This window comes from Entelurus aequoreus, linkage group LG11 (assembly GCF_033978785.1).
Source record: "Entelurus aequoreus isolate RoL-2023_Sb linkage group LG11, RoL_Eaeq_v1.1, whole genome shotgun sequence".
In the NCBI taxonomy this organism is placed as follows: Eukaryota; Metazoa; Chordata; class Actinopteri; order Syngnathiformes; family Syngnathidae; genus Entelurus; species Entelurus aequoreus.
In genome coordinates, this window is record NC_084741.1 from 13,539,178 (window position 1) to 13,565,321 (window position 26,144).

Consider the following 26,144-nt stretch of genomic DNA (forward strand, 5'->3'; position numbering starts at 1 on the left):
ATAGATTAGTTTGAATATGGCATCCCATGGCAACAGGCAGTCAAAAAAGTCCTCCCATTTTCCATTTGTGTTGTATGAGGCAGCCTTCAAAGATTTCTTTATTAAATAAAAATTATATATTTTTCTATTTATTTTAGTTCCTTTTTGCCAACTAGAATTTCTTATTAGAGGTTTACAAACTAATAATTTAGTAGTTCCATAATTAATTATTTGTTTCCATCTTTTCCCAATTACTCCAGTTAGTTGATAAAATTAAAAGCTTGAGCAAGCATCACCATACATAGCTCTAAATTCATCATACTTCATAATTTTACCATTCTCATTGATAATATCATTGACAAAAATGATTCCTCTTTCAAACATATTTTTCCAAAAGAAAGGCTTTCCATCTATTACAATATTAGAGTTCATCCATATTAACTGCTGCAAAATATCGTCTCTTTTTTCTGGCACATAAAATTGAAAACACCACTATGAGTGGATTGTTTCCTTTATGAACCCCGCCATGTTTCCCAGCAGACTCTCTGGGAGGGGATCACTTGTAAAAAAGGATACAATTTCTTTTGATACGGTACATGTTTTTTGTCCAACAGGACATTTGTGTACCACTCAATGTTTAAATACATCTTTGGAAAAATTGATGCTTTTAAAGACAGACACATAGCTTCAAGGTTGAGAAGTTTCAGGCCCCCATATTCATACCTTTCTTTTAATCTTTTCTGGTTTGCCGTTCCAGACAAAATCGAAGACCCTCCGCTCATAAATCTTAAAAAAGTTTTGTGATGGAGCTGGTAATGACAAAAACAAATAAATAAATTGAGGAATAATTAACGAGTTGGCAATAGACATTTTACCATACAAGGTTAGGGATTTCCCTTTCCATAATTGCATAATTTTTTCCAGCTTTCTTAGTCGATTATCATAATTTACTGAGCCTAGATCTTCCAGATTTTCTGGGACAACAACACCAAGTATGTTAACTGGTCCATCTGTCCACAAAACAGGCACTTTGCATTCCATTCGAAAGGACGTTCCCTTTGGATTTCCGATCCTTAACATTTTACATTTATCATAATTAAGCTTAAGGCCAGATTGCTGTGAAAATATGTCCAAAAGATTAAGAAGGTTCCGCAAACAATGAGGAAAAATCTTATCTTTGTGAATCAGCCTTTTCTGACATGAACTTCACCAAGAACAAACACAGAACACGCCTCACTGATGCACATCTGCAAGACTCACTCAGAGTTGCAGTGTCAAGTTACACACCAGAGTACAACACACTAGTTAACAGCATGCAATGCCAGGCTTCCCACTAACTGACAAAGAAACAGATAACAGATTTGGTGTCCAGTTCAAAGTGTGACATGATTTAAAAATTTGAGAGTTTACTTTTGTATTTTACATGAGTTATTATTTGTACAAACATGGTGCAAAGTAATTCATGATTTGTTAAAAAATGTTAGTGGCTAGCTAGTTAAAATGGGATGTTGTGATTTCACAAGACTGTCTTAGAAGTGATCATTTGAAAATGTTCAATTTGAAAAATGTGCACTTAGAGAAAATATAAAAATAAAGTGTTGCATATTGATATTTATCTGTTTCTATATATATTTATTGTGAGAAATCATTAAGATGATCAGTGTTTCCACAAAGATAAATATCATTAATTATTAATAATAACAGAGTTAAAGGTAAATTGAGCAAATTGGCTATTTCTGGCAATTTATTTAAGTGTGTATCAAACTGGTAGCCCTTCGCATTAATCAGTACCCAAGAAGTAGCCCTTGGTTTCAAAAAGGTTGGTGACCCCTGCTCTAGATCAACATTAGGTCTGTCAATATAACATTTTTTAAAGATTTAAATTGTATGCTCTTTTTGTCAAAGAAAACCCTTTTTTTTTAATGAAAAAAACACAACTTATGCAATATTTTCACCCAATAAAATTTTTAAGTTGGATATTTGAGATTATATAATAATTGGAGCCTTAAAAAGGTCAATAACTCATAACACCATTGATTTTAATTCATTATTATTTTTGAGCAATGACACTTAAAAACCAATCACACTAAAATTGTAGGGGATCCAAAAGGGTCCTACTCATTAAAGTGTTAAAAAAATAAATTATAATTTTTTATTTTTTTTACTGTTTACTTTTAACACAATAATCTCGAGATCAACTTCAGATCTGTCAATTATAAGTTTTATTGTTGTTTATGTTTTTTGTTTGTTCGTTTTAGGCCCTTTAAAAAAAACAGCTCGTTTTTTTACATGGCAAACACAAAATATGCAACATTTTCCCCCAAAAATATCTCAAAATATTTAATGTGACGTAATTGGAGCCTTGAATAGGTCAATAATTGATTCATTATTATATTTTTTTTTAAAAAGAAACAGCCTACATGGCAGCTTTGTGTGATTAGAGTAAACATTGCTACATTTTCTTGTTACATTTCACCTGTTTGCTCTTTAAATAACACTTTTAATGTTTTTTTTTTTTTTTCAAATCGTATTTTTAAAATGTGCCGTGGGGCCGTTAAAAAATGACCTGCGGGCCGCACTTTGGACAGCCCTGGTCTAGACCTAAGAGACATGTTCAGCCACCTAAGAGGCTGATTGAGAGTTGTTAAGAACTCTTGGTTTTTTCGAGTTGTTCAAAAAAATGAAAATAAAAGTGTTGACATAACTGTTTGTTATGATGCTTGGACATTTGTGCACTTTATTTCTTTATTGAAAGAAAATTCTATGAAGAGAAAAGTTGATTGCAAATGTGGTTACAATGCTAAAAAATTAAATGTTAAAGCTAAAAAAAAAGAAATACACTTTATTGAGTTAACATTATTTCTTTATAGAGGGAAAGGCGTGATGTTATGAGCCAGGGAATATAACAACTACACTACCCAGCATGCAACGGGAGTGACGAGCATGCGCGGTAGTGTTGTTGCATGTCACCACCCGGCAGCTAAGAATGAGGTTATGAGCACGCTGTGAAAGTAAACGTCAAGAACTCAGCCAACACGCCTCGTCTGCATTATTTATAATTAGACAGACAACACATATACAGTGTGATTTTGTTTTGTTTACAAGGAAAGAAAAACAAAGTTAAAAGGAGGTGCGTTGCTAGCCTGGTTGCTATGTTTCCGGTTGGTCGTAAAAGTGTTGGTCATGTGTTTGTACCCTGCTCAAATCTCTCAGTAAAGTTATTCATTGGATTATACCTTTTGTTTGGAACTTTATTACACCTTGGAGCGCTTTTTCCGGTCCATTGTTTTTCCTGCTTTCGCTATCTGCGCCTAATGACTGAGCTACGTGACGTCATTTCTTGTGATGTCCCACAGGGCATTTCTTGTCGGGACGGGATTCGAATAAAGAACCAACTCTTTTTCTTTACTATAGCGGTCTCGATAACGGGTACCGGTTCTCAAAAAGGGATTCGAGTCCGAGGACTCAGTTCTTTTCTTATCGAACAACCGGGAAAACCGGTTTCGAGTATCATCCCTAGTGAGGAAATAACCTCCAGGAAGTCACAATCAACAACTTCGTACAGTTGGCACAATAAAATGATACTTCTGCGTCGGGAGTGTCCCACCTTTAGGGTGGCGAAGGGGTGGTAAATTTCCGGGAATGTACCACGGGAAGTTAAGCTCGGGAAGTTTGGAAATATTGACCATTTTTTGGTAACTCAAAGTTGGACACCGTCCAATGGGAATGAATGGGAATATATAGGAATTAGCAGGATTGAATACAAAGTCTCCCTACTAACCCACCAGTGCCTCCATGGAAATGCCCCCCCTCTACCTCAAAGAACTGCTCACCCCCAAATCCTCCACACGACACCTCTGCTCCGGACAGGCTAACCTCCTCCAACCTCCGAGGACAAAGCTCCGAACAATGGGAGACCGGGCTTTCTGCTTCGCCGCTCCCAGTCTGTGGAACGCTCTCCCTGACCACCTGAGGGCACCACAGACTGTGGATGCTTTTAAAAAAGGCTTAAAAACCCTTCTTTTTAAAAAAAAGCCTCTTTTTTAGATATATGCATACTAGTTCTAGCTATTAGGCTGTTCTAGTTTTTATTTTTTTATTTTTTTTAATTATCTTTTTATTTATTTATTTTTTTAATCCAATCCAATCCACTTTATTTATATAGCACATTTAAACAACAAAAATGTTTCCAAAGTGCTGCACAACAATATTAAAAACAATATTCTAATATTATCCTTAGCTCCACCAAAGACTGAATAAAAAAATAAAAAAAATAAATATAAAACCAATATAAAAACCATATAAAAATAAATATGATTAAAAACTATTTTAAAGGGTAAAACTAGAGATGTCCGATAATATCGGCCTGCCGATAAATGCTTTAAAATGTAATATCGGCAATTATCGATATCGTTTTTTTAAATTATCGGTATGTTTTTTTTACATTTATTTTTTATTAAATCAACATAAAAAACACAAGATACACTTACAATTAGTGCACCAACCCAAACAACCTCCCTCCCCCATTTACACAAAAGGGTTGTTTATTTCTGTTATTAATATTCTGGTTCCTACATTATATATCAATATATATCAATACAGTCTGCAAGGGATACAGTCCGTAAGCACACATGATTGTGCGTGCTGCTGCTCCACTAATAGTACTAACCTTTAACAGTTAATTTTACTCATTTTCATTCATTACTAGTTTCTATGTAACTGTTTTTATATTGTTTTACTTTCTTTTTTATTCAAGAAAATGGTTTTAATTTATTTATCTTATTTTATTTTATTAGTTAAAAAAAAAAAAAAAGACCTTATCTTCACCATACCTGGTTGTCCAAATTAGGCATAATAATGTGTTAATTCCACGACTGTATATATCGGTATCGGTTGATATCGGTATCGGTAATTAAAGAGTGGGACAATATCGGAATATCGGATATCGGCAAAAAGCCATTATCGGACATCCCTAGGTAAAACCAATTAAAACAGTAAATAGAAATCAAAATGTATTTAAAAAAAACCCAGAGGACAACAGAGGACCACACAACTCACGTAGTGTTAAAAGCCAAAGAATAAAAGTGGGTCTTAAAACGAGACTTAAAACACTCCACTGTGGGATCAGTGATTTTAATACACTGTAGCACTTTGAGGTTGTTTACTCAATGTAAAGTGCTTTTTACAAATAGAATCTATTATTATTATTATTATTATTATTAATGGGGAATTACAATAATGGTATATTATTGGGCACTTGTCTATATGTTATTGTTTTTGTACAGTTTATTCCAAACTGTTGTGTCGCTTTAGCCTGATTCTTACAAGTGTACTTTATGTTTATATGTATATAATATGTTTGTTTCCTGTGCAGGAACAACAACGACGTGTAACAATATACAAACTACTTAGTCGTCAGTTGTCGTCCTTCCGCTTAGCTCACGCTTACTTCCTGTTAATATTGTTATGTTGCAAGCTACATTTTTTATACATTCCTGAAAGTACAACCCACATTTTCACATGGCTTCAGTTTTTTTAAATGAATAATTCAATCTTGGAAAATAGTTAAAAGTTAAAAAAAACAACTTAAATTATTATCTTCATTGGAAAAAATTAAGTTGTTTTAAATAAGAATATTTTTTTATTTGATTCAATTTATTTATTAGGATTTTTTTTTATCCTATTGGATTATTAGACACATTTTGAGCCCCCCTGGACTAGACGAAAAAAAGTTAATAAATAATAATAATATTTCATAAATAATTAAATAAATAAATAAACAATTTATATATATATATACATTATATATGTGTATATATATATATATATATATATATATATATATATATATATATATATATATATATATACTTTTACTATATATATATATATATATATATATATATACACATATATAATGTATATATATATATATATTGTTTATTTATTTATTTAATTATTTATGAAATATTATTATTATTTATTAACTTTTTTTCGTCTAGTCCAGGGGGGCTCAAAATGTGTCTAATAATCCAATAGGATAAAAAAAAATCCTAATAAATAAATTGAATCAAATAAAAAAATATTCTTATTTAAAACAACTTAATTTTTTCCAATGAAGATAATAATTTAAGTTGTTTTTTATATATATATATATATATATATATATATATATATATATATATATATATATATATATATATATATATATATATATATATATATATATATATATATATATATATATAAATAAAAAGAAAACAATTGTAGATGGACGCCCTATTAAAGCAAAGGTTTTTATCCATGGCACATTCTAAAAACACAAGAACTATTTTCTTTTTTTAAACATACAAAATGGATTAAAAGAGCAAATAGGTGTAATGTAACGGAAAAAACGTTGAAATATTGACACTAATAACACAAATTTAACATGCAGGCTATTTTTTTAAGTACGGCCCACCAGCCTCTTCAATTTATCCGGCGAGACGTCATGGCTTCAACAAAGCATTGTGCTTTCAAATGAACCTTAAATACCAGGCAGACTTGGAATGCTACTTATTTACTGTCATCTTGTGGACAATGGGAGTAAATATGATAAGTATGCAGAAATAACAGCACCGCATTTACCTATATGACACAATCCAAACAACCTTCCCTAGTCATGGTGGGGGGAAAAAATGCAACTAACATAAGTTCAACACACATAACACAACCTGCTCACTGAACCTTGTGGATATTATGAAAAGTGTCCAAAATCTCAAAATTACACTAATTTTGACTGATTTTTTTTTGCTTTAAGTTGCGATTTCAGATACCTCCGTCTGAAATCGCCACGTAAAATCGCTAACGCTAATCAGTAGCATCTATATGAAATGTCCAACAAATTGTATTGTTTTTTTTACAGTTTATTCCAAACTGTTGTGTTGCATTAGCCTGATTCTTACATGTGTACTTTATGTGTATATGTATATAATATGTTTGTTTCCTGTGCAGGAACAACAACGACGTGTAACAATATATCAACTATTTAGTCGTCAGTTGTCGCTCTCCCGCTTAGCTCACGCTTACTTCCTGTAGCTACATTTTTTATACATGAAAGGCCAATCCTGAAAGTACAACCCACATTTTCACATGGCTTCGGTCATTTCAAATGAATAATGCAATCTTGGAAAATAGTTAAAAGTAAAAAAAAACAACCTTAAATTATTATCTTTATTGGAATAAATTAAGTAGTTTTAGATAAGCATATTTTTTTATTTGATTAAATTTATTTATTGGGATTTTTTTTATTCTATTGGATTATTAGACACATTTTGGGCCCCCCTGGACTAGACGAAAAAAAAGTTAATAAATAATAATATTCCATAAATAAATCAATAAATCATATATATTAAAAAATATATATTTATTGGGATTTTTTTTTATCCTATTGGATTATTAGACACATTTTGGGCCCCCCTGGACTAGACGAAAAAAAGGTAATAAATAATAATAATATTCCATAAATAATTAAATAAATAAATAAATAATATATATATATATATTAAAACAATTATTTATTGGGATTTTTTTTAATCCTATTGGATTATTAGACACATTTTGGGCCCCTCTGGACTAGACGAAAAAAAATAAATAAATAATAATAATATTCCATAAATAATTAAATAAATAAATAAATAATATATATATATAAAAAAAGAAAACAATTCTAGATGGACGCCCTATTAAAGCAAGGGTTTTTATCCATGGCACATTCTAAACACACAAGAACTATTTTATTTTATTTTATTTTTTAAACATACGAAATGGATTAAAAGAGCAAATAGGTGTAATGTAACGGAAAAACCTTTGAAATATTGATGCAAACAATTATGTTGCAAGCTACATTGTTTATACATGAAAAATAACTCCTGGAAGAACAACCCACATTTTCACATGGCTTCAGTCATTTCAAATGAATAATTCAATCTTGGAAAATAGTTAAAAGTAAAAAAAAAAACTTAAATTATTATCTTTATTGGAATAAATTAAGTAGTTTTAGATAAGCATATTTTTTTATTTGATTAAATTTATTTATTGGGATTTTTTTTATTCTATTGGATTATTAGACACATTTTGGGCCCCCCTGGACTAGACGGAAAAAAAGTTAATAAATAATAATAATATTCCATAAATAAATCATATATATTAAAAAAATATATTTATTGGGATTTTTTTTTATCCTATTGGATTATTAGACACATTTTGGGCCCCCCTGGACTAGACGAAAAAAAAGTTAATAAATAATAATAATATTCCATAAATAAATAATATATATTAAAAAAAATATATTTATTGGGATTTTTTTTATCCTATTGGATTATTAGACACATTGTGGGCCCCCCTGGACTAGACGAAAAAAAGTTAATAAATAATAATAATATTCCATAAATAATTAAATAAATAAATAAATAAATAATATATATATATTAAAAAAAAATTATTTATAGGGATTTTTTTTATCCTATTGGATTATTAGACACATTTTGGGCCCCTCTGGACTAGATGAAAAAAAGTTAATAAATAATAATAATATTCCATAAATAATTAAATAAATAAATAAATAATATATATTTTTTTAAAATTATTTATTGGGATTTTTTTTATCCTATTGGATTATTAGACACATTTTGGGGCCCCCTGGACTAGATGAAAAAAAGTTAATAAATAATAATAATATTCCATAAATAATTAAATAAATAAATAAATAAATAATATATATATATATTAAAACAATTATTTATTGGGATTTTTTTTATCCTATTGGATTATTAGACACATTTTGGGCCCCTCTGGACTAGACGAAAAAAAGTTAATAAATAATAATAATATTCCATAAATAATTAAATAAATAAATAAATAAATTATATATATATATATATATATATATATATATATATATATATATATATATATATATATATATATATATATATATATATATATATATATATAAAAGAAAACAATTCTAGATGGACGCCCTATTAAAGCAAGGGTTTTTATCCATGGCACATTCTAAAAACACAAGAACTATTTTATTTTATTTTATTTTTTAAACATACAAAATGGATTAAAAGAGCAAATAGGTGTAATGTAACGGAAAAAACTTTGAAATATTAATGCAAACAATTATGTTGCAAGCTACATTTTTTATACATGAAAAATAACTCCTGGAAGAACAACCCACATTTTCACATGGCTTCAGTCATTTCAAGTGAATAATTCAATCTTGGAAAATAGTTAAAAGTAAAAAAAACAAAACTTAAATTATTATCTTTATTGGAGTAAATTAAGTAGTTTTAGATAAGCATATTTTTTAATTTGATTAAATTTATTTATTGGTTTTTTTTTTATTCTATTGGATTATTAGACACATTTTGGGCCCCCCTGGACTAGACGGAAAAAAAGTTAATAAATAATAATAATATTCCATAAATAAATAATAAATCATATATATTTAAAAAAAATTATTTATTGGGATTTTTTTTATCCTATTGGATTATTAGACACATTTTGGGCCCCCCTGGACTAGACGGAAAAAAAGTTAATAAATAATAATAATATTCCATAAATAAATAATAAATCATATATATTAAAAAAAAAATATTTATTGGGATTTTTTTTATCCTATTGGATTATTAGACACATTTTGGGCCCCCCTGGACTAGACGAAAAAAAAGTTAATAAATAATAATAATATTCCATAAATAAATAATATATATTAAAAAAAAATTATTTATTGGGATTTTTTTTATCCTATTGGATTATTAGACATTGTGGGCCCCCCTGGACTAGACGAAAAAAAGTTAATAAATAATAATAATATTCCATAAATAATTAAATAATTAAATAAATAAATAAATAAATAAATAAATAAATAAATAAATAAATAAATAAATAATATATATATATTTTTAAAAAATTATTTATTGGGATTTTTTTTATCCTATTGGATTATTAGACACATTTTGGGCCCCTCTGGACTAGATGAAAAAAAGTTAATAAATAATAATAATATTCCATAAATAATTAAATAAATAAATAAATAATATATATTAAAAAAAAAAAATTTATTGGGATTTTTTTTATCCTATTGGATTATTAGACACATTTTGGGCCCCCTGGACTAGATGAAAAAAAGTTAATAAATAATAATAATATTCCATAAATAATTAAATAAATAAATAAATAAATAAATAATATATATATATATTTAAAAAAATATTTATTGGGATTTTTTTTTATCCTATTGGGTTATTAGACACATTTTGGGCCCCTCTGGACTAGTAGAAAAAAAGTTAATAAATAATAATAATATTCCATAAATAAATAAATAAATAAATAAATAATATATATATATATATAAAAAAAAGAAAACAATTCTATATGGACGCCCTATTAAAGCAAGGGTTTTTATCCGTGGCACATTCTAAAAACACAAGAACTATTTTATTTTATTTTATTTTTTAAACATACAAAATGGATTAAAAGAGCAAATAGGTGTAATGTAACGGAAAAAACTTTGAAATATTGATGCAAACAATTATGTTGCAAGCTACATTTTTTATACATGAAAAATAATTCCTGGAAGAACAACCCACATTTTCACATGGCTTCAGTCATTTCAAGTGAATAATTCAATCTGGGAAAATAGTTAAAAGTAGGAAAAGCCCTTAAATTATTATCTTTATTGGAAAAAAATTAAATCTTTTTACACAAGCTTTTTTTCTTTGATTACATTTATCTATTAGGATTTTTTTATCCTATTGGATTATTTTAACAACACTTTTTTTTTGTATATAAAGATTTTGATTGCTCAACCTTTGTGTTTGAAATATTGTTATTATTTTATTATTTTCAATATGTATTGTTTGTGTTCCCTACTTCCTGTTCCTGTCTACAGCGCTAAGCCTTCTGGGAAATGTAGTATATCATCATTCACTTTCTAGTTTCCATAGAGTCATATGTTTATTTAATATTTATTAATCCAGGGTAAGACAATTAAGGACATATTTTAATTTCCAGATTTTGGTGCGCTCTACTTTCCACATTTTTCAGCCGATTCAAAGCGTTCCAACTTCAAACTGTTCAGCCTATTCAGGAATAGCGGGCTTTCCCTTGACAAGTTCCAAAAATTCCCAGATTTCCCAGAACTCCAGGTTTTCCGGGACATTTTTCCCATTCAAAATGAATTGGACATTTTTCAAACTTCCACCATTTCCAAATTTTTCAGCCGATTCAAACCATTAGACCTTCAACATATTTCACCATCCTGGAAATTCAAACCATACTTTTTCCCAGTTCAAAAAAATTCCAGGATTTTTCAGAATTCCTGCTTTTCCAAAGCCCTACTGCCACCCTTTTTTCTGGAGAGTACACCTTCCACATTTTTCGTCCCATTTCAACCGTTCCATCGTCAAAACATTCCTCTCAATCAGGACAAAAAAACGAAGTTGTTTTTCGAACTGGAAAAATTCCCGGTTTTCCCAAAATTCCAGGAACTCTGTAATACTATCTCTCAATTCAACATATTACTACAATATTTTCTCGACCGATTTTAAAAATTTCAACAGCCACCATTGCAACTAATTCAGACCATTCAAGGTTTTTTGTTACCATTTTCGAAAAAATTCCCGCTTTTCCCGAAATTCACATTTTTTTCTGAAATTCAACGGAACATTCTTCAAACTTCCACAATTCCTACAACCGATTCAAACCATTCCACTTTCAACACATTCAACTCATCCTAGACATATCAACTATCATTTTCACATTCAACAAATTTCCAGGAATTCCTGTTTTTTTTAACCCTATTTCCAACCTTTTTCATTTGACTATTCCTTTTCCTTTTTTCATCCCATTTCAACCGTTCCACTGTCAAAACATTTTTCTTAGTCAGGAACTAAAAACATTCCCGGTTTTCCCGAAATTCCATAATACAATTTCTCAATTAAAAAACTGTTACTACTTCAATATATCTTGACCTATTTAAATGATTCCAACACCAACCAATTCAGCTCATTCAGGACATTCATGCGCCTAATCACTTTCAAAAAAATCCCGCTTTTCCCAAATTTCCAGGAGTTCCTGTTTTTTTAACACTATTTCCAACCTTTTTCATTTGACTATTTATTTTCCTTTTTTGATCCCATTTCAACCGTTCCACCGTCAAAACCTTCCTCTAAATCAGGACAAAAAACTAAGTTGTTTTTCGAACTGGAAAATTCCCGGTTTTCCCAAAATTCCGTAATACTATTTGTCAATTCAACATGTTACTATTTCAATATTTCTCGACCGATTCGAAAAATGTCAACAGCCACCATTTCAACTCATTCAGACCATTCAAGTTTGTTTTACCATTTTCAAAAAAATTCCCACCTTTCCCGAAATTCTCAATTTTTTCTGAAATTTCAACGGGACATTCTTCAAACTTCCACAATTCCCACATTTTTCAACCGATTCAAACCATTCCAGCTTCAACACATTCAACTCATCCTGGACATTCAAACAATCATTTTTCCACGTTCAACAAATTTCCAGGAATTCCTGTTTTTTTTAACCCTATTTCCAACCTTTTTCATTTGACTATTCCTTTTCCTTTTTTCATCCCATTTCAACCGTTCCACTGTCAAAACATTTTTCTTAGTCAGGAACTAGAAACATTCCTGGTTTTCCCAAAATTCCAGGAATTCCATAATACAATTTCTCAATTAAAAAACTATTACTACTTCAATATTTCTTGACCTATTTAAACGATTCCAACACCAACCAATTCAGCTCATTCAGGACATTCAAGCTCCTAATCATTTAAAAAAAAAATCCCGCTTTCCCAAATTTCCAGGAGTTCCTGTTTTTTTTAATCCTATTTCCAACCTTTTTCATTTGACTATTTATTTTCCTTTTTTCATCCCATTTCAACCATTCCACCGTCAAAACATTCCTCTAAATCAGGACAAAAAACTAAGTTGTTTTTCGAACTGGAAAATTCCCGGTTTTCCCGAAATTCCTTAATACTATTTCTCAGTTCAACATGTTACTATTTAAATATTTCTCGACCGATTCGAAAAATTTCAACAGCAACCATTTCAACTCATTCAAGTTTTTTTTTAACATTTTCAAAAAAATTCCCACCTTTCCCGAAATTCCCAATGTTTTCTTAAATTCAACGGGACATTCTTCAAACTTCCACAATTCCCAAATTTTTCAACCGATTCAAACCATTCCAGCTTCAACACATTCAACTCATCCTGGACATATAAACTATCATTTTTCCACATTCAACAAATTTCCAGGAATTCCTGTTTTTTTTAACCCTATTTCCAACCTTTTTCATTTGACTATTCCTTTTCCTTTTTTCATCCCATTTCAACCGTTCCACTGTCAAAACATTTTTCTTAGTCAGGAACTAAAAACATTCCCGGTTTTCCCGAAATTCCAGGAATTCCATAATACAATTTCTCAATTAAAAAACTGTTAATACTTCAATATATCTTGACCTATTTAAATGATTCCAACACCAACCAATTCAGCTCATTCAGGACATTCAAGCTCCTAACCATTTTCAAAAAAGTCCCGCTTTTCCCAAATTTCCAGGAGTTCCTGTTTTTTTAACACTATTTCCAACCTTTTTCATTTGACTATTTATTTTCCTTTTTTGATCCCATTTCAACCGTTCCACCGTCAAAACCTTCCTCTCAATCAGGACAAAAAACTAAGTTGTTTTTGGAACTGGAAAATTCCCGGTTTTCCCAAAATTCCTTAATACTATTTGTCAATTCAACATGTCACTATTTCAATATTTCTCGACCGATTGGAAAAATGTCAACAGCAACCATTTCAACTCATTCAGACCATTCAAGTTTGTTTTACCATTTTCAAAAAAATTCCCACCTTTCCCGAAATTCTCAATTTTTTCTGAAATTTCAACGGGACATTCTTCAAACTTCCACAATTCCCACATTTTTCAACCGATTCAAACCATTCCAGCTTCAACACATTCAACTCATCCTGGACATTCAAACAATCATTTTTCCACATTGAACAAATTTCCAGGAATTCCTGTTTTTTTTAACCCTATTTCCAACCTTTTTCATTTGACTATTCCTTTTCCTTTTTTCATCCCATTTCAACCGTTCCACTGTCAAAACATTTTTCTTAGTCAGGAACTAGAAACATTCCTGGTTTTCCCAAAATTCCAGGAATTCCATAATACAATTTCTCAATTAAAAAACTATTAATACTTCAATATTTCTTGACCTATTTAAACGATTCCAACACCAACCAATTCAGCTCATTCAGGACATTCAAGCTCCTAATCATTTTCGAAAAAAATCCCGCTTTCCCAAATTTCCAGGAGTTCCTGTTTTTTTTAATCCTATTTCCAACCTTTTTCATTTGACTATTTATTTTCCTTTTTTCATCCCATTTCAACCATTCCACCGTCAAAACATTCCTCTCAATCAGGACAAAAAACTAAGTTGTTTTTCGAACTGGAAAATTCCCGGTTTTCCCGAAATTCCTTAATACTATTTCTCAGTTCAACATGTTACTATTTCAATATTTCTCGACCGATTCGAAAAATTTCAACAGCAACCATTTCAACTCATTCAAGTTTTTTTTTAACATTTTCAAAAAAATTCCCACCTTTCCCGAAATTCCCAATGTTTTCTTAAATTCAACGGGACATTCTTCAAACTTCCACAATTCCCAAATTTTTCAACCGATTCAAACCATTCCAGCTTCAACACATTCAACTCATCCTGGACATATAAACTATCATTTTTCCACATTCAACAAATTTCCAGGAATTCCTGTTTTGTTTTTTTTAAACCCTATTTCCAACCTTTTTCATTTGATTATTCCTTTTCCTTTTTTCATCCCATTTCAACCGTTCCACTGTCAAAACATTTTTCTTAGTCAGGAACTAGAAACATTCCTGGTTTTCCCAAAATTCCAGGAATTCCATAATACAATTTCTCAATTAGAAAAACTGTTACTACTTCAATATATCTTGACCTATTTAAACGATTCCAACACCAACCAATTCAGCTCATTCAGGACATTCAAGCTCCTAATCATTTAAAAAAAAAATCCAGCTTTCCCAAATTTCCAGGAGTTCCTGTTTTTTTTTATCCTATTTCCAACCTTTTTCATTTGACTATTTATTTTCCTTTTTTCATCCCATTTCAACCATTTCACCGTCAAAACATTCCTCTAAATCAGGACAAAAAACTAAGTTGTTTTTCGAACTGGAAAATTCCCGGTTTTCCCGAAATTCCTTAATACTATTTCTCAGTTCAACATGTTACTATTTCAATATTTCTCTACCGATTCGAAAAATTTCAACAGCAACCATTTCAACTCATTCAAGTTTTTTTTAACATTTTCAAAAAAATTCCCACCTTTCCCGAAATTCCCAATGTTTTCTTAAATTCAACGGGACATTCTTCAAACTTCCACAATTCCCAAATTTTTCAACCGATTCAAACCATTCCAGCTTCAACACATTCAACTCATCCTGGACATATAAACTATCATTTTTCCACATTCAACAAATTTCCAGGAATTCCTGTTTTTTTTTTTTTTTAACCCTATTTCCAACCTTTTTCATTTGACTATTCCTTTTCCTTTTTTCATCCCATTTCAACCGTTCCACTGTCAAAACATTTTTATTAGTCAGGAACTAGAAACATTCCTGGTTTTCCCAAAATTCCAGGAATTCCATAATACAATTTCTCAATTAAAAAACTATTAATACTTCAATATTTCTTGACCTATTTAAACGATTCCAACACCAACCAATTCAGCTCATTCAGGACATTCAAGCTCCTAATCATTTTCGAAAAAAATCCCGCTTTCCCAAATTTCCAGGAGTTCCTGTTTTTTTTAATCCTATTTCCAACCTTTTTCATTTCACTATTTATTTTCCTTTTTTCATCCCATTTCAACCATTCCACCGTCAAAACATTCCTCTCAATCAGGACAAAAAACTAAGTTGTTTTTCGAACTGGAAAATTCCCGGTTTTCCCGAAATTCCTTAATACTATTTCTCAGTTCAACATGTTACTATTTCAATATTTCTCGACCGATTCGAAAAATTTCAACAGCAACCATTTCAACTCATTCAAGTTTTTTTTAACATTTTCAAAAAAATTCCCACCTTTCCCGAAATTCCCAATGTTTTCTTAAATTCAACGGGACATTCTTCAAACTTCCACAATTCCCAAATTTTTCAAACGATTCAAACCATTCCAGCTTCAACACATTCAACTCATCCTGGACATATAAACTATCATTTTTCCACATTCAACAAATTTCCAGGAATTCCTGTTTTGTTTTTTTTAAACCCTATTTCCAACCTTTTTCATTTGACTATTCCTTTTCCTTTTTTCATCCCATTTCAACCGTTCCACTGTCAAAACATTTTTCTTAGTCAGGAACTAGAAACATTCCTGGTTTTCCCAAAATTCCAGGAATTCCATAATACAATTTCTCAATTAAAAAACTATTAATACTTCAATATTTCTTGACCTATTTAAACGATTCCAACACCAACCAATTCAGCTCATTCAGGACATTCAAGCTCCTTATCATTTAAAAAAAAAATCCCGCTTTCCCAAATTTCCAGGAGTTCCTGTTTTTTTTAATCCTATTTCCAATCTTTTTCATTTGACTATTTATTTTCCTTTTTTCATCCCATTTTAACCATTTCACCGTCAAAACATTCCTCTAAATCAGGACAAAAAACTAAGTTGTTTTTCTAACTGGAAAATTCCCGGTTTTCCCGAAATTCCTTAATACTATTTCTCAGTTCAACATGTTACTATTTCAATATTTCTCGACCGATTCGAAAAATTTCAACAGCAACCATTTCAACTCATTCAAGTTTTTTTTAACATTTTCAAAAAAATTCCCACCTTTCCCGAAATTCCCAATGTTTTCTTAAATTCAACGGGACATTCTTCAAACTTCCACAATTCCCAAATTTTTCAACCGATTCAAACCATTCCAGCTTCAACACATTCAACTCATCCTGGACATATAAACTATCATTTTTCCACATTCAACAAATTTCCAGGAATTCCTGTTTTTTTTAACCCTATTTCCAACCTTTTTCATTTGACTATTCCTTTTCCTTTTTTCATCCCATTTCAACCGTTCCACTGTCAAAACATTTTTCTTAGTCAGGAACTAGAAACATTCCTGGTTTTCCCAAAATTCCAGGAATTCCATAATACAATTTCTCAATTAAAAAACTATTACTACTTCAATATTTCTTGACCTATTTAAACGATTCCAACACCAACCAATTCAGCTCATTCAGGACATTCAAGCTCCTAATCATTTTTTTTAAAAATCCCGCTTTCCCAAATTTCCAGGAGTTCCTGTTTTTTTAATCCTATTTCCAACCTTTTTCATTTGACTATTTATTTTCCTTTTTTCATCCCATTTCAACCATTCCACCGTCAAAACATTCCTCTCAATCAGGACAAAAAACTAAGTTGTTTTTCGAACTGGAAAATTCCCGGTTTTCCCGAAATTCCTTAATACTATTTCTCAGTTCAACATGTTACTATTTCAATATTTCTCGACCGATTCGAAAAATTTCAACAGCAACCATTTCAACTCATTCAAGTTTTTTTTTAACATTTTCAAAAAAATTCCCACCTTTCCCGAAATTCCCAATGTTTTCTTAAATTCAACGGGACATTCTTCAAACTTCCACAATTCCCACATTTTTCAACCGATTCAAACCATTCCAGCTTCAACACATTCAACTCATCCTGGACATATAAACTATCATTTTTTCCACATTCAACAAATTTCCAGGAATTCCTGTTTTTTTTTTTTTTAACCCTATTTCCAACCTTTTTCATTTGACTATTCCTTTTCCTTTTTTCATCCCATTTCAACCGTTCCACTGTCAAAACATTTTTCTTAGTCAGGAACTAAAAACATTCCCGGTTTTCCCGAAATTCCATAATACAATTTCTCAATTAAAAAAACTGTTACTACTTCAATATATCTTGACCTATTTAAACGATTCCAACACCAACCAATTCAGCTCATTCAGGACATTCATGCGCCTAATCATTATAAAAAAAAAAGTCCCGCTTTTCCCAAATTTCCAGGAAGTTCCCATTGAAATCAATGGGACATTTTTCCAAGTTGCACAATTCCCACATTTTTCAACCTATTCAAACCATTCCAACATCAACACATTCCACCCATCCTGGACATTCAAACTAACACTTTCCCAAGTTCCAAACCAAATTCCGGTTTTCCTGGAAATTCAAACTCTTCAACAATCAAACCATTCCAACCTGCAAACTATTCTTACATTCATACATATAATAAACTACAACAGTACAATATTTTGACAATGAGCTCTGAGTAGGTGCTTTTGCTGCCATCTAGTGTCTGCATTTAACCTTGTAAAACGAGTAAAACAACACAGTATTTTTTTGTTTTTGTTTACAATTTTTGTTAAAAATCCTGTGCTTTTTAGGGTGACAAAACGGCAACGTTGCTCCTTTCGACTCACCGATGCGGAAGTTGATGTAACCTTCTCCGCCGCTGAGGACGAGCTGAGCGGGCGCGACGCCGCTGCCGGGCGTGGCCATCAAGCAGCCTGGGAAGAGAAGCCCGAGTGAAGAGCAGCAGTGGGACAACTTCCTGCCACCAATGAAGAAAGTCTTTACCGGGGGCAGCGATGATGAAGCGGACCGCTTGTCGGTGACCATGGTAACACAGCTGGGCGGCGGCAACGGCGCAGTACGGCACGGAGACCGCTTCAGACGCTGTGGACGACAAACTCAGTACTAGATCAGGGGTGTCCAAATTTGTGGGCGGTGGATCATTTTTTAACACACAATCGTTAGCATTCCAATATTAGCATGCTAGCTTTTTTACAGGTGTACATCTCAGCCTCAAATATTTTGTTACTTCACAAATATTAGCTCATTTGGAATTTGATGCCTGCGACATGTTTCAAAAAAGCTGGCACAAGTGGCAAAAAAGACTGAGAAAGTTGAAGAATGCCCATCAGAGACTTATTTGGAACATCCCACAGGTGAACAGGCTAATTGGGAACAGGTGGGTGCCATGATTGGAGCTTCCATGAAATGCTCAGTCGTTCACAAACAAGGACGGGGGCGAGGGTCACCACTTTGTCAACAAATGCCTGAGCAAATTGTTTAAGAACAACATTTCTCAAGCAGCTACTGCAAGGAATTTAGGGATTTCACCATCTACGCTCCGTAATATCATCAAAAGGTTCAGAGAATCTGGAGAAATCACTGCACGTAAGCCATGATATTACGCACCTTCGATCCCTAAGGTGGTACTGCATCAAAAAGCGACGTCAGTGTGTAAAGGATATCACCACATGGGCTCATGAACACTTCAGAAACCCACTGTCAGTAACTACAGTTGGTCGCTACATCTGTAAGTGCAAGTTAAAACACTATTATGCAAAGCGGAAGTCATTTATCAACAACACCCAGAAACGCCGCCGGCTTCGCTGGGCCCGAGCTCATCTAAGATGGACTGATACAAAGTGGAAAACTGTCCTGTGGTCTGACGAGTCCACATTTCAAATTGTTTTTGGAAACTGTGGATGTCATGTCCTCCGGACCAAAGAGGAAAAGAACCATCCGGATTGTTCTAGGGTGAAAGTGTAAAATGCAGCATGTGTGATGGTATGGGGGTGTATTAGTGGCCAAGACATGGGTAACTTACACATCTGTGAAGGTACCATTAATGCTGAAAGGTACATACAGCTTTTGGAGCAACATATGTTGCCATCCAAGCAAAGTTATCATGGACGCCCCTGCTTATTTCAGCAAGACAATGCCAAGCCACGTGTTACAACAGCGTGGCTTCGTAGTAAAAGAGTGCGGGTACTAGACTGGCCTGCCTGTAGTCCAGGCATTAAAACTATGAAGGCTAAAATATGAGAAGGGAGACTGTTGAACAACTTAAGCTGTACATCAAGCCAGAATGGGAAAGAATTCCACTTCAAAAATGTGTCTCCTCAGTTCCCAAACCTTTACTGAGTGTTGTTAAAAGGAAAGGCCATGTAACACAGTGGTAAAAATGCATTTTTTCGCAATGTGTTGCTGCCATTAAATTCTAAGTGAATGATTATTTGCCAAAAATAACAAAGTTTCTCAGTGTGAACATGAAATATCTTGTCTTCGCAGTCTACTCAATTGAATATAAGTTGAAAAGGATTTGTTGTATTCTCTTTTTATTTAGCATTTACACAACGTGACAACTTCACTGCTTTTGGGTTTGGTATATATGGCGGTATGAAGCTAACTTCCTCACTCGTGGTGCTGCTGCACGCTGATAATTGCTGATTGGCACGTGGACCATTGACACCTTTTCACCGTGGCCCTCGGAGGCAAAACGTTTGGCCACCCCGGATGTAATCAACGGAGCCAATCTAAGGCTCGGAGCGTGAAACGATGACGTCAGCTAGGTGAGAAGACAAACGACTCCAGTTGGGATGGAGAAGACAAAGTCAACTTACTTCCAGACAGCGGCATGGAGAGGATGGCTCCGCCCCCAGTGCCCACCCACAGGCGGCCAGAGATGACAGCCAGGGAGGAGATCTGCAGAGGGGAGAGGGCCAGGAACGCTTGGCCTGCAGACACACATTGATGGAAGGGTGAGTTGACAATACAGATTAGGGATGTCCGATAATGGCTTTTTGCCGATATCCGATATTCCGATATTGTCCAACTCTTTAATTACCGATACCGATATCAACCGATATATGCAGTCGTGGAATTAACACATTATTATGCCTAATTTGGACAACCATGTATGGTGAAGATAAGGTACTTTAAAAAAATAAATAAATAAATAAATAAGATAACTAAATTAAAAACATTTTCTTGAATAAAAAATAAAGTAAAACAATGTAAAAACAGTTACATAGAAACTAGTAATTAATGAAAATGTGTAAAATTAACTGTTAAAGGTTAGTACTATTAGTGGAGCAGCAGCACGCACAATCATGTGTGCTTACGGACTGTATCCCTTGCGGACTGTATTGATATATATTGATATATAATGTAGGAACCAGGGGCCGTACTTATCAAGCTTCTTAGAGTGCCATTTTACACTTAAGTCCTGAGAATTTGCGAAATTTAGTCCTACTCTCAAACTTAAGAATAAAAGCTTTTTATCAACGTTCTTAAGTCTAAGAATCACTCCTACTCTCCACGATATTTAAGAGACCTTCAGAGGTGTCTTAAGTGGTTAGGAGTTGCCAGCAGGGGATGGCACTGAGGCGAGAGAGACGTGCGCGAACATTCAGGGAGCGGAACGATGTTCTGGATTTGTTTGATGACGAGCAGCTGATCAAACGGTATCGTTTAGACAGAGCGGGTATTATTTTTGTCACAGATTTAATACTTTTCGATTCCATGTTGATTTCTGCATGTGGCTGCAGTGGGCTAGTATATATAGAGCCACCCACACCAGTTTCAAATGAGTTGCCTAATTAATGAATTGGAAAGAAAATGTTATGACAGTAGCGTATGTGTGTGGCCGTGAGGTGAGTGACGTCAGTGAGTGTGTGGGCGACAGAAGAGAGGGAGCGGTAGCGTGAGTGCCGGCGGGGACTAGTTTGTTTTGTATTATTTTGTAGTTTATTGTCAAAATATACACTCCCATTGTCCACTTAAATATTTCCAAAATATTTCTTTATTCTTAGACAACGGATTCCCTTCCGTGATTGGTCATTTCTATGGACACAGAAATGACGTCACCTAAAATTCCATTTACGGCACATAGTAATGTCGTAATTCAGCTCTGAGTGTGACACTTAAGATTCAGTCCTACACTTCGCTGAAAGTGTGAGTAAGACGCTTGATAACTAACTTTTAAGTGCAGCTTTCAGCGAAGAATTTATTTACTCTTAAGTCAACTCTTAGCAGACTTCTTAGAAGTAATTCTGAGAAGCTTGATAAGTGCGGCCCCAGAATATTGATAACAGAAAGAAACAACCCTTTTGTGTGAATGAGTGTAAATGGGGGAGGGAGTTTTTTTGGGTTGGTGCACTAATTGTAAGTGTATCTTGTGTTTTTTATGTTGATTTAATAAAAAAAAATAAAAAAATAAAAAAAAACGATATAGATAATAAACAAACCGATACCGATAATTTCCGATATTACATTTTAACGCATTTATCGGCCGATAATATCGGCAAGCCGATATTATCGGACATCCCTAATACAGATGGCAGAATATCCAACAAACACATGTTTATAAAAACACAAGTGGGAAAACATGGCCTTAAAAATCACACAAATCCCAGGAGTACCATCTTATTCATCATGGCTCTTAATCAATTCATTATATTCAAAGATTTACTTTTACTAAGACGTCTTTTAAGCCAGGGGATCTTAACATTTTGGACCTCATGACCCAACTTTTCCACAATATTACATCATAATATTAGCACTGAAGTAGCAATCGTACTCTTGATTTAAAGTTAAAGGCCTACTGAAATGAAATGTTTGTATTTAAACGGGGATAGCAGATCCATTCTATGTGTCATACTTGATCATTTCGCGATATTGCCATATTTTTGCTGAGAGGATTTAGTAGAGAACAACGACGATAAAGTTTGCAACTTTTGGTCTCTGAAGTAGCGTGACGACACCGGAGGAAGGGCTCCTCACATTTCTCCATTGTTTACACCAGCAGCGAGAGCAATTCGGACCGAGAAAGCGACGATTACCCCATTAATTTGAAACAGGATGAAAGATTCGTGGATGAGGAACGTGAAAGTGAAGGAATAGAGTGCAGTGCAGGACGTATATTTTTTCGCTCTGATCGTAACTTAGGTACAAGCTGGCTCATTGGATTCCACACTCTCTCCTTTTTCTATTGTGGATCACGGATTTGTATGTTAAACCACCTCGGATACTATATCCTCTTGAAAATGAGAGTCGAGAACGCGAAATGGACATTCACAGTGACTTTTATCTCCACGACAATACATCGGTGAAGCTCTTTAGCTACTGAGCTAACGTGATAGCATCGTGCTTAAATGCAGATAGAAACAAAACAAATTAAAGCTGCAAGCAGCGTTGGTCGGGTCCGCATTTTGGCTGGTGTCCCAATACTTTTGTCCAGTGGTAGTCCTGTGTGAGACCTACATAGAGGTTTTTGTTTCGTGTCTCTACGATATTCGTACTGGGAGTTAGAGGAAGTTGTGTCTGTGTTTTTTTCCTAGGTGCTGCGGCACAGTGGTTGTTTTCTTTGAAGGCGCGTAAAATCACAGCAGCGGAGCAACTTTAGTGCTGCGGGTCTTTGAAGGCTCGTAAAACCAAAACCGTACTACCGATCAAAACGCTTTCGTCAACTTTTAATCAGAAGGGTTCAATCTCTCTCCTGTAGTAGTTTGAAGCCGAAACGACAAACGCGCTCAGAGGAGATAATGTTTGATGTTTGGTGACCGGTTGTAACAAACATTTAGTTTTGAAGGAGGAATAGCAAACTTCCTGTTGATTTTTGCTGAAGGATGTCAATCTATGAAATGTAGGTCTAGGTGAGACATACGTAGAGGTTTTTGTTTCATGTCTCTAAGACGTTCCTACCGGAAGTTACAAGCAGTTTTGTCTGTGTTTTCCTCTGAGAAGCAGTTTTGTCTCTGTTTTATTCGCAATTTTGAGTTTTGGGGTTCGATGTTTTTTTTTTAGATCGCAATTTCCACCAGTCCCGATGTGTGTGAGAAGTTTGGTGAGTTTTGAAGTATTTTAAAGGGGTCAAATTACAGCTCAAAGAGGCAAAAATGAGTGTTTTTAGTCATTTTTTGTGTTGAAGGGGAAATTGCCAATTTCCTGTTGGTTTTTGCCCAAGGATGTGAAATTATGAAATGTAGGTCTAAGTCAGACCTACATATAGGTTTTTGTTTCATGTCTCTATGACGTCCCACTGGGGTGAGTTTTTCCTTGCCCGTATGTGGGCTCTGTACCGAGGATGTCGTTGTGGCTTGTGCAGCCCTTTGAGACACTTGTGATTTAGGGCTATATAAATAAACATTGATTGATTGATTGACCTTCCTAGTGGGAGTTACAGGCAGTTTTCTTCCTAGGGGGCGCTAGAGCGCAATTTTGATTTTTGGGGTTAGGTTTTTTTTAATAAAGTGGTTGGGGCCCGTTTAAATACTAATCAAATATACTGCAAAGAAATGATGAAAAATACAATACAATTGTGCAGTGCTAAAATAAATAAGTTCTAACTAGATTAATAATACATTGAAAAAATATATATGTTTCTTAAATAAACTGCCAATAAAATGAAAGTGCAAATAAAACAAACTTCTCTGTGACTTTAACCCGGGGGGTCAGCAACCCGCGGCTCTTTAGCGCCGCCCTAGTGGCTCCAGAAATGTGTTGGAAATGGAAAAAGATGAAGAAAAAAAACACGTTTTTGTTTTAAACTACCGTATTTTTCGGAGTATAAATCGCACCGGCCGAAAATGCATAATAAAGAAGGAAAAAAAACATATATACACTACCGTTCAAAAGTTTGGGGTCACCCAAACAATTTTGTGGAATAGCCTTCATTTCTAAGAACAAGAATAGACTGTCGAGTTTCAGATGAAAGTTCTCTTTTTCTGGCCATTTTGAGCGTTTAATTGACCCCACAAATGTGATGCTCCAGAAACTCAATCTGCTCAAAGGAAGGTCAGTTTTGTAGCTTCTGTAACGAGCTCAACTGTTTTCAGATGTGTGAACACGATTGCACAAGGGTTTTCTAATCATCAATTAGCCTTCTGAGCCAACGAGCAAACACATTGTACCATTAGAACACTGGAGTGATAGTTGCTGGAAATGGGCCTCTATACACCTATGTAGATATTGCACCAAAAAGCAGACATTTGCAGCTAGAATAGTCATTTACCACATTAGCAATGTATAGAGTGTATTTCTTTAAAGTTAAGACTAGTCTAAAGTTATCTTCATTGAAAAGTACAGGGCTTTTCCTTCAAAAATAAGGACATTTCAATGTGACCCCAAACTTTTGAACGGTAGTGTAAGTCGCACTGGAGTATAAGTCGCATTTTTGGGGGAAATGTATTTGATAAAACCCAACACCAAGAATAGACATTTGAAAGGCAATTTAAAATAAATAAAGGAAGTAGTAGTAGGTAGCATCTTTTTTTTTCACAATGCACTTCTGCCATGACCCGCCCCCGCCAAATTTGTATTGGTTGATGTGTGTGTGTTTGTGTGTGTGTGTTTGTGTGTGTGTGTGTGTGTGTGTGTGAGACGATTGCTGATATACGTCTAGTCTCTTACGTGAATGAGATAAATAATATTGTTTGATATTTTACGCTAATGTGTTAATAATTTCACACATAACTCGCACCCCCGGCCAAACTATGAAAAAAACTGCGACTTATAGTCGGAAAAATAGGGCATTTTGTGTAGGAGAACACACCTGACACAAACATTCCTAATTGTTATAAATCCCACTGTTTATATTAAACATGCTTCACTGAGTATGTGGCAAGCATCGTTTTGTCCTATTTTTAGCGATCATTGAACTCACCGTAGTTTGTTTGCATGTACAACTTTCTCCGACGCTGCCACGGAAAGACGTGTTTTATGCCACTCCTTCTTTGTCTCATTTTGTCCCCCAAACGTTTTATGCTGTGCGTGAATGCACAACAGTGAGTTATGTTGATGTTATTGATTTGCTGGAGTGCTTATCAGGCATATTTGGTCAATCCGTGACTGCAAGCTAATCAATGCTGTAATGCTTGTACATATTGCATCATCGTGCCTGGTTTGTAGGTATATTTGAGCTCATTTAATATCCTTCACTTATGTCCTCTGTGTATTTCATTTATATTTGCATGTCTCATGAGTAGAGATGTCTGATAATGGCTTTTTTGCCGATATCCGATATTGTCCAACTCTTAATTACCGATTCCGATATCAACCGATACTGATATATACAGTTGTGGAATGAACACATTATTATGCCTAATTTTGTTGTGATGCCCCCCTGGAAGGTTTTCCAAAATAAATCAACTCAAGTTATGGGAAAAAAAATGCCAACATGGCACTGCCATATTTATTATTGAAGTCACAAAG

The 26,144-nt window shown here is 33.3% G+C and overlaps 1 protein-coding gene across 2 annotated transcripts in view; it reads right to left on the bottom strand.

The window, feature by feature from the left end:
- The window catches only part of si:dkey-17m8.1 (C-Jun-amino-terminal kinase-interacting protein 4), an 81,760-nt gene that overhangs the window by 2,471 nt on the left and 53,145 nt on the right, over positions 1–26,144 (bottom strand). For both annotated transcript variants that reach the window (XM_062062540.1, XM_062062539.1), the window contains exons 25-27: positions 20,555–20,668; positions 18,720–18,818; positions 18,563–18,649 (exon numbers count right to left, since the gene is read on the bottom strand). In XM_062062540.1, the coding sequence (XP_061918524.1) occupies positions 18,563–18,649; positions 18,720–18,818; positions 20,555–20,668 (300 nt within the window). The remainder of the gene's footprint in view (positions 1–18,562; positions 18,650–18,719; positions 18,819–20,554; positions 20,669–26,144) is intronic.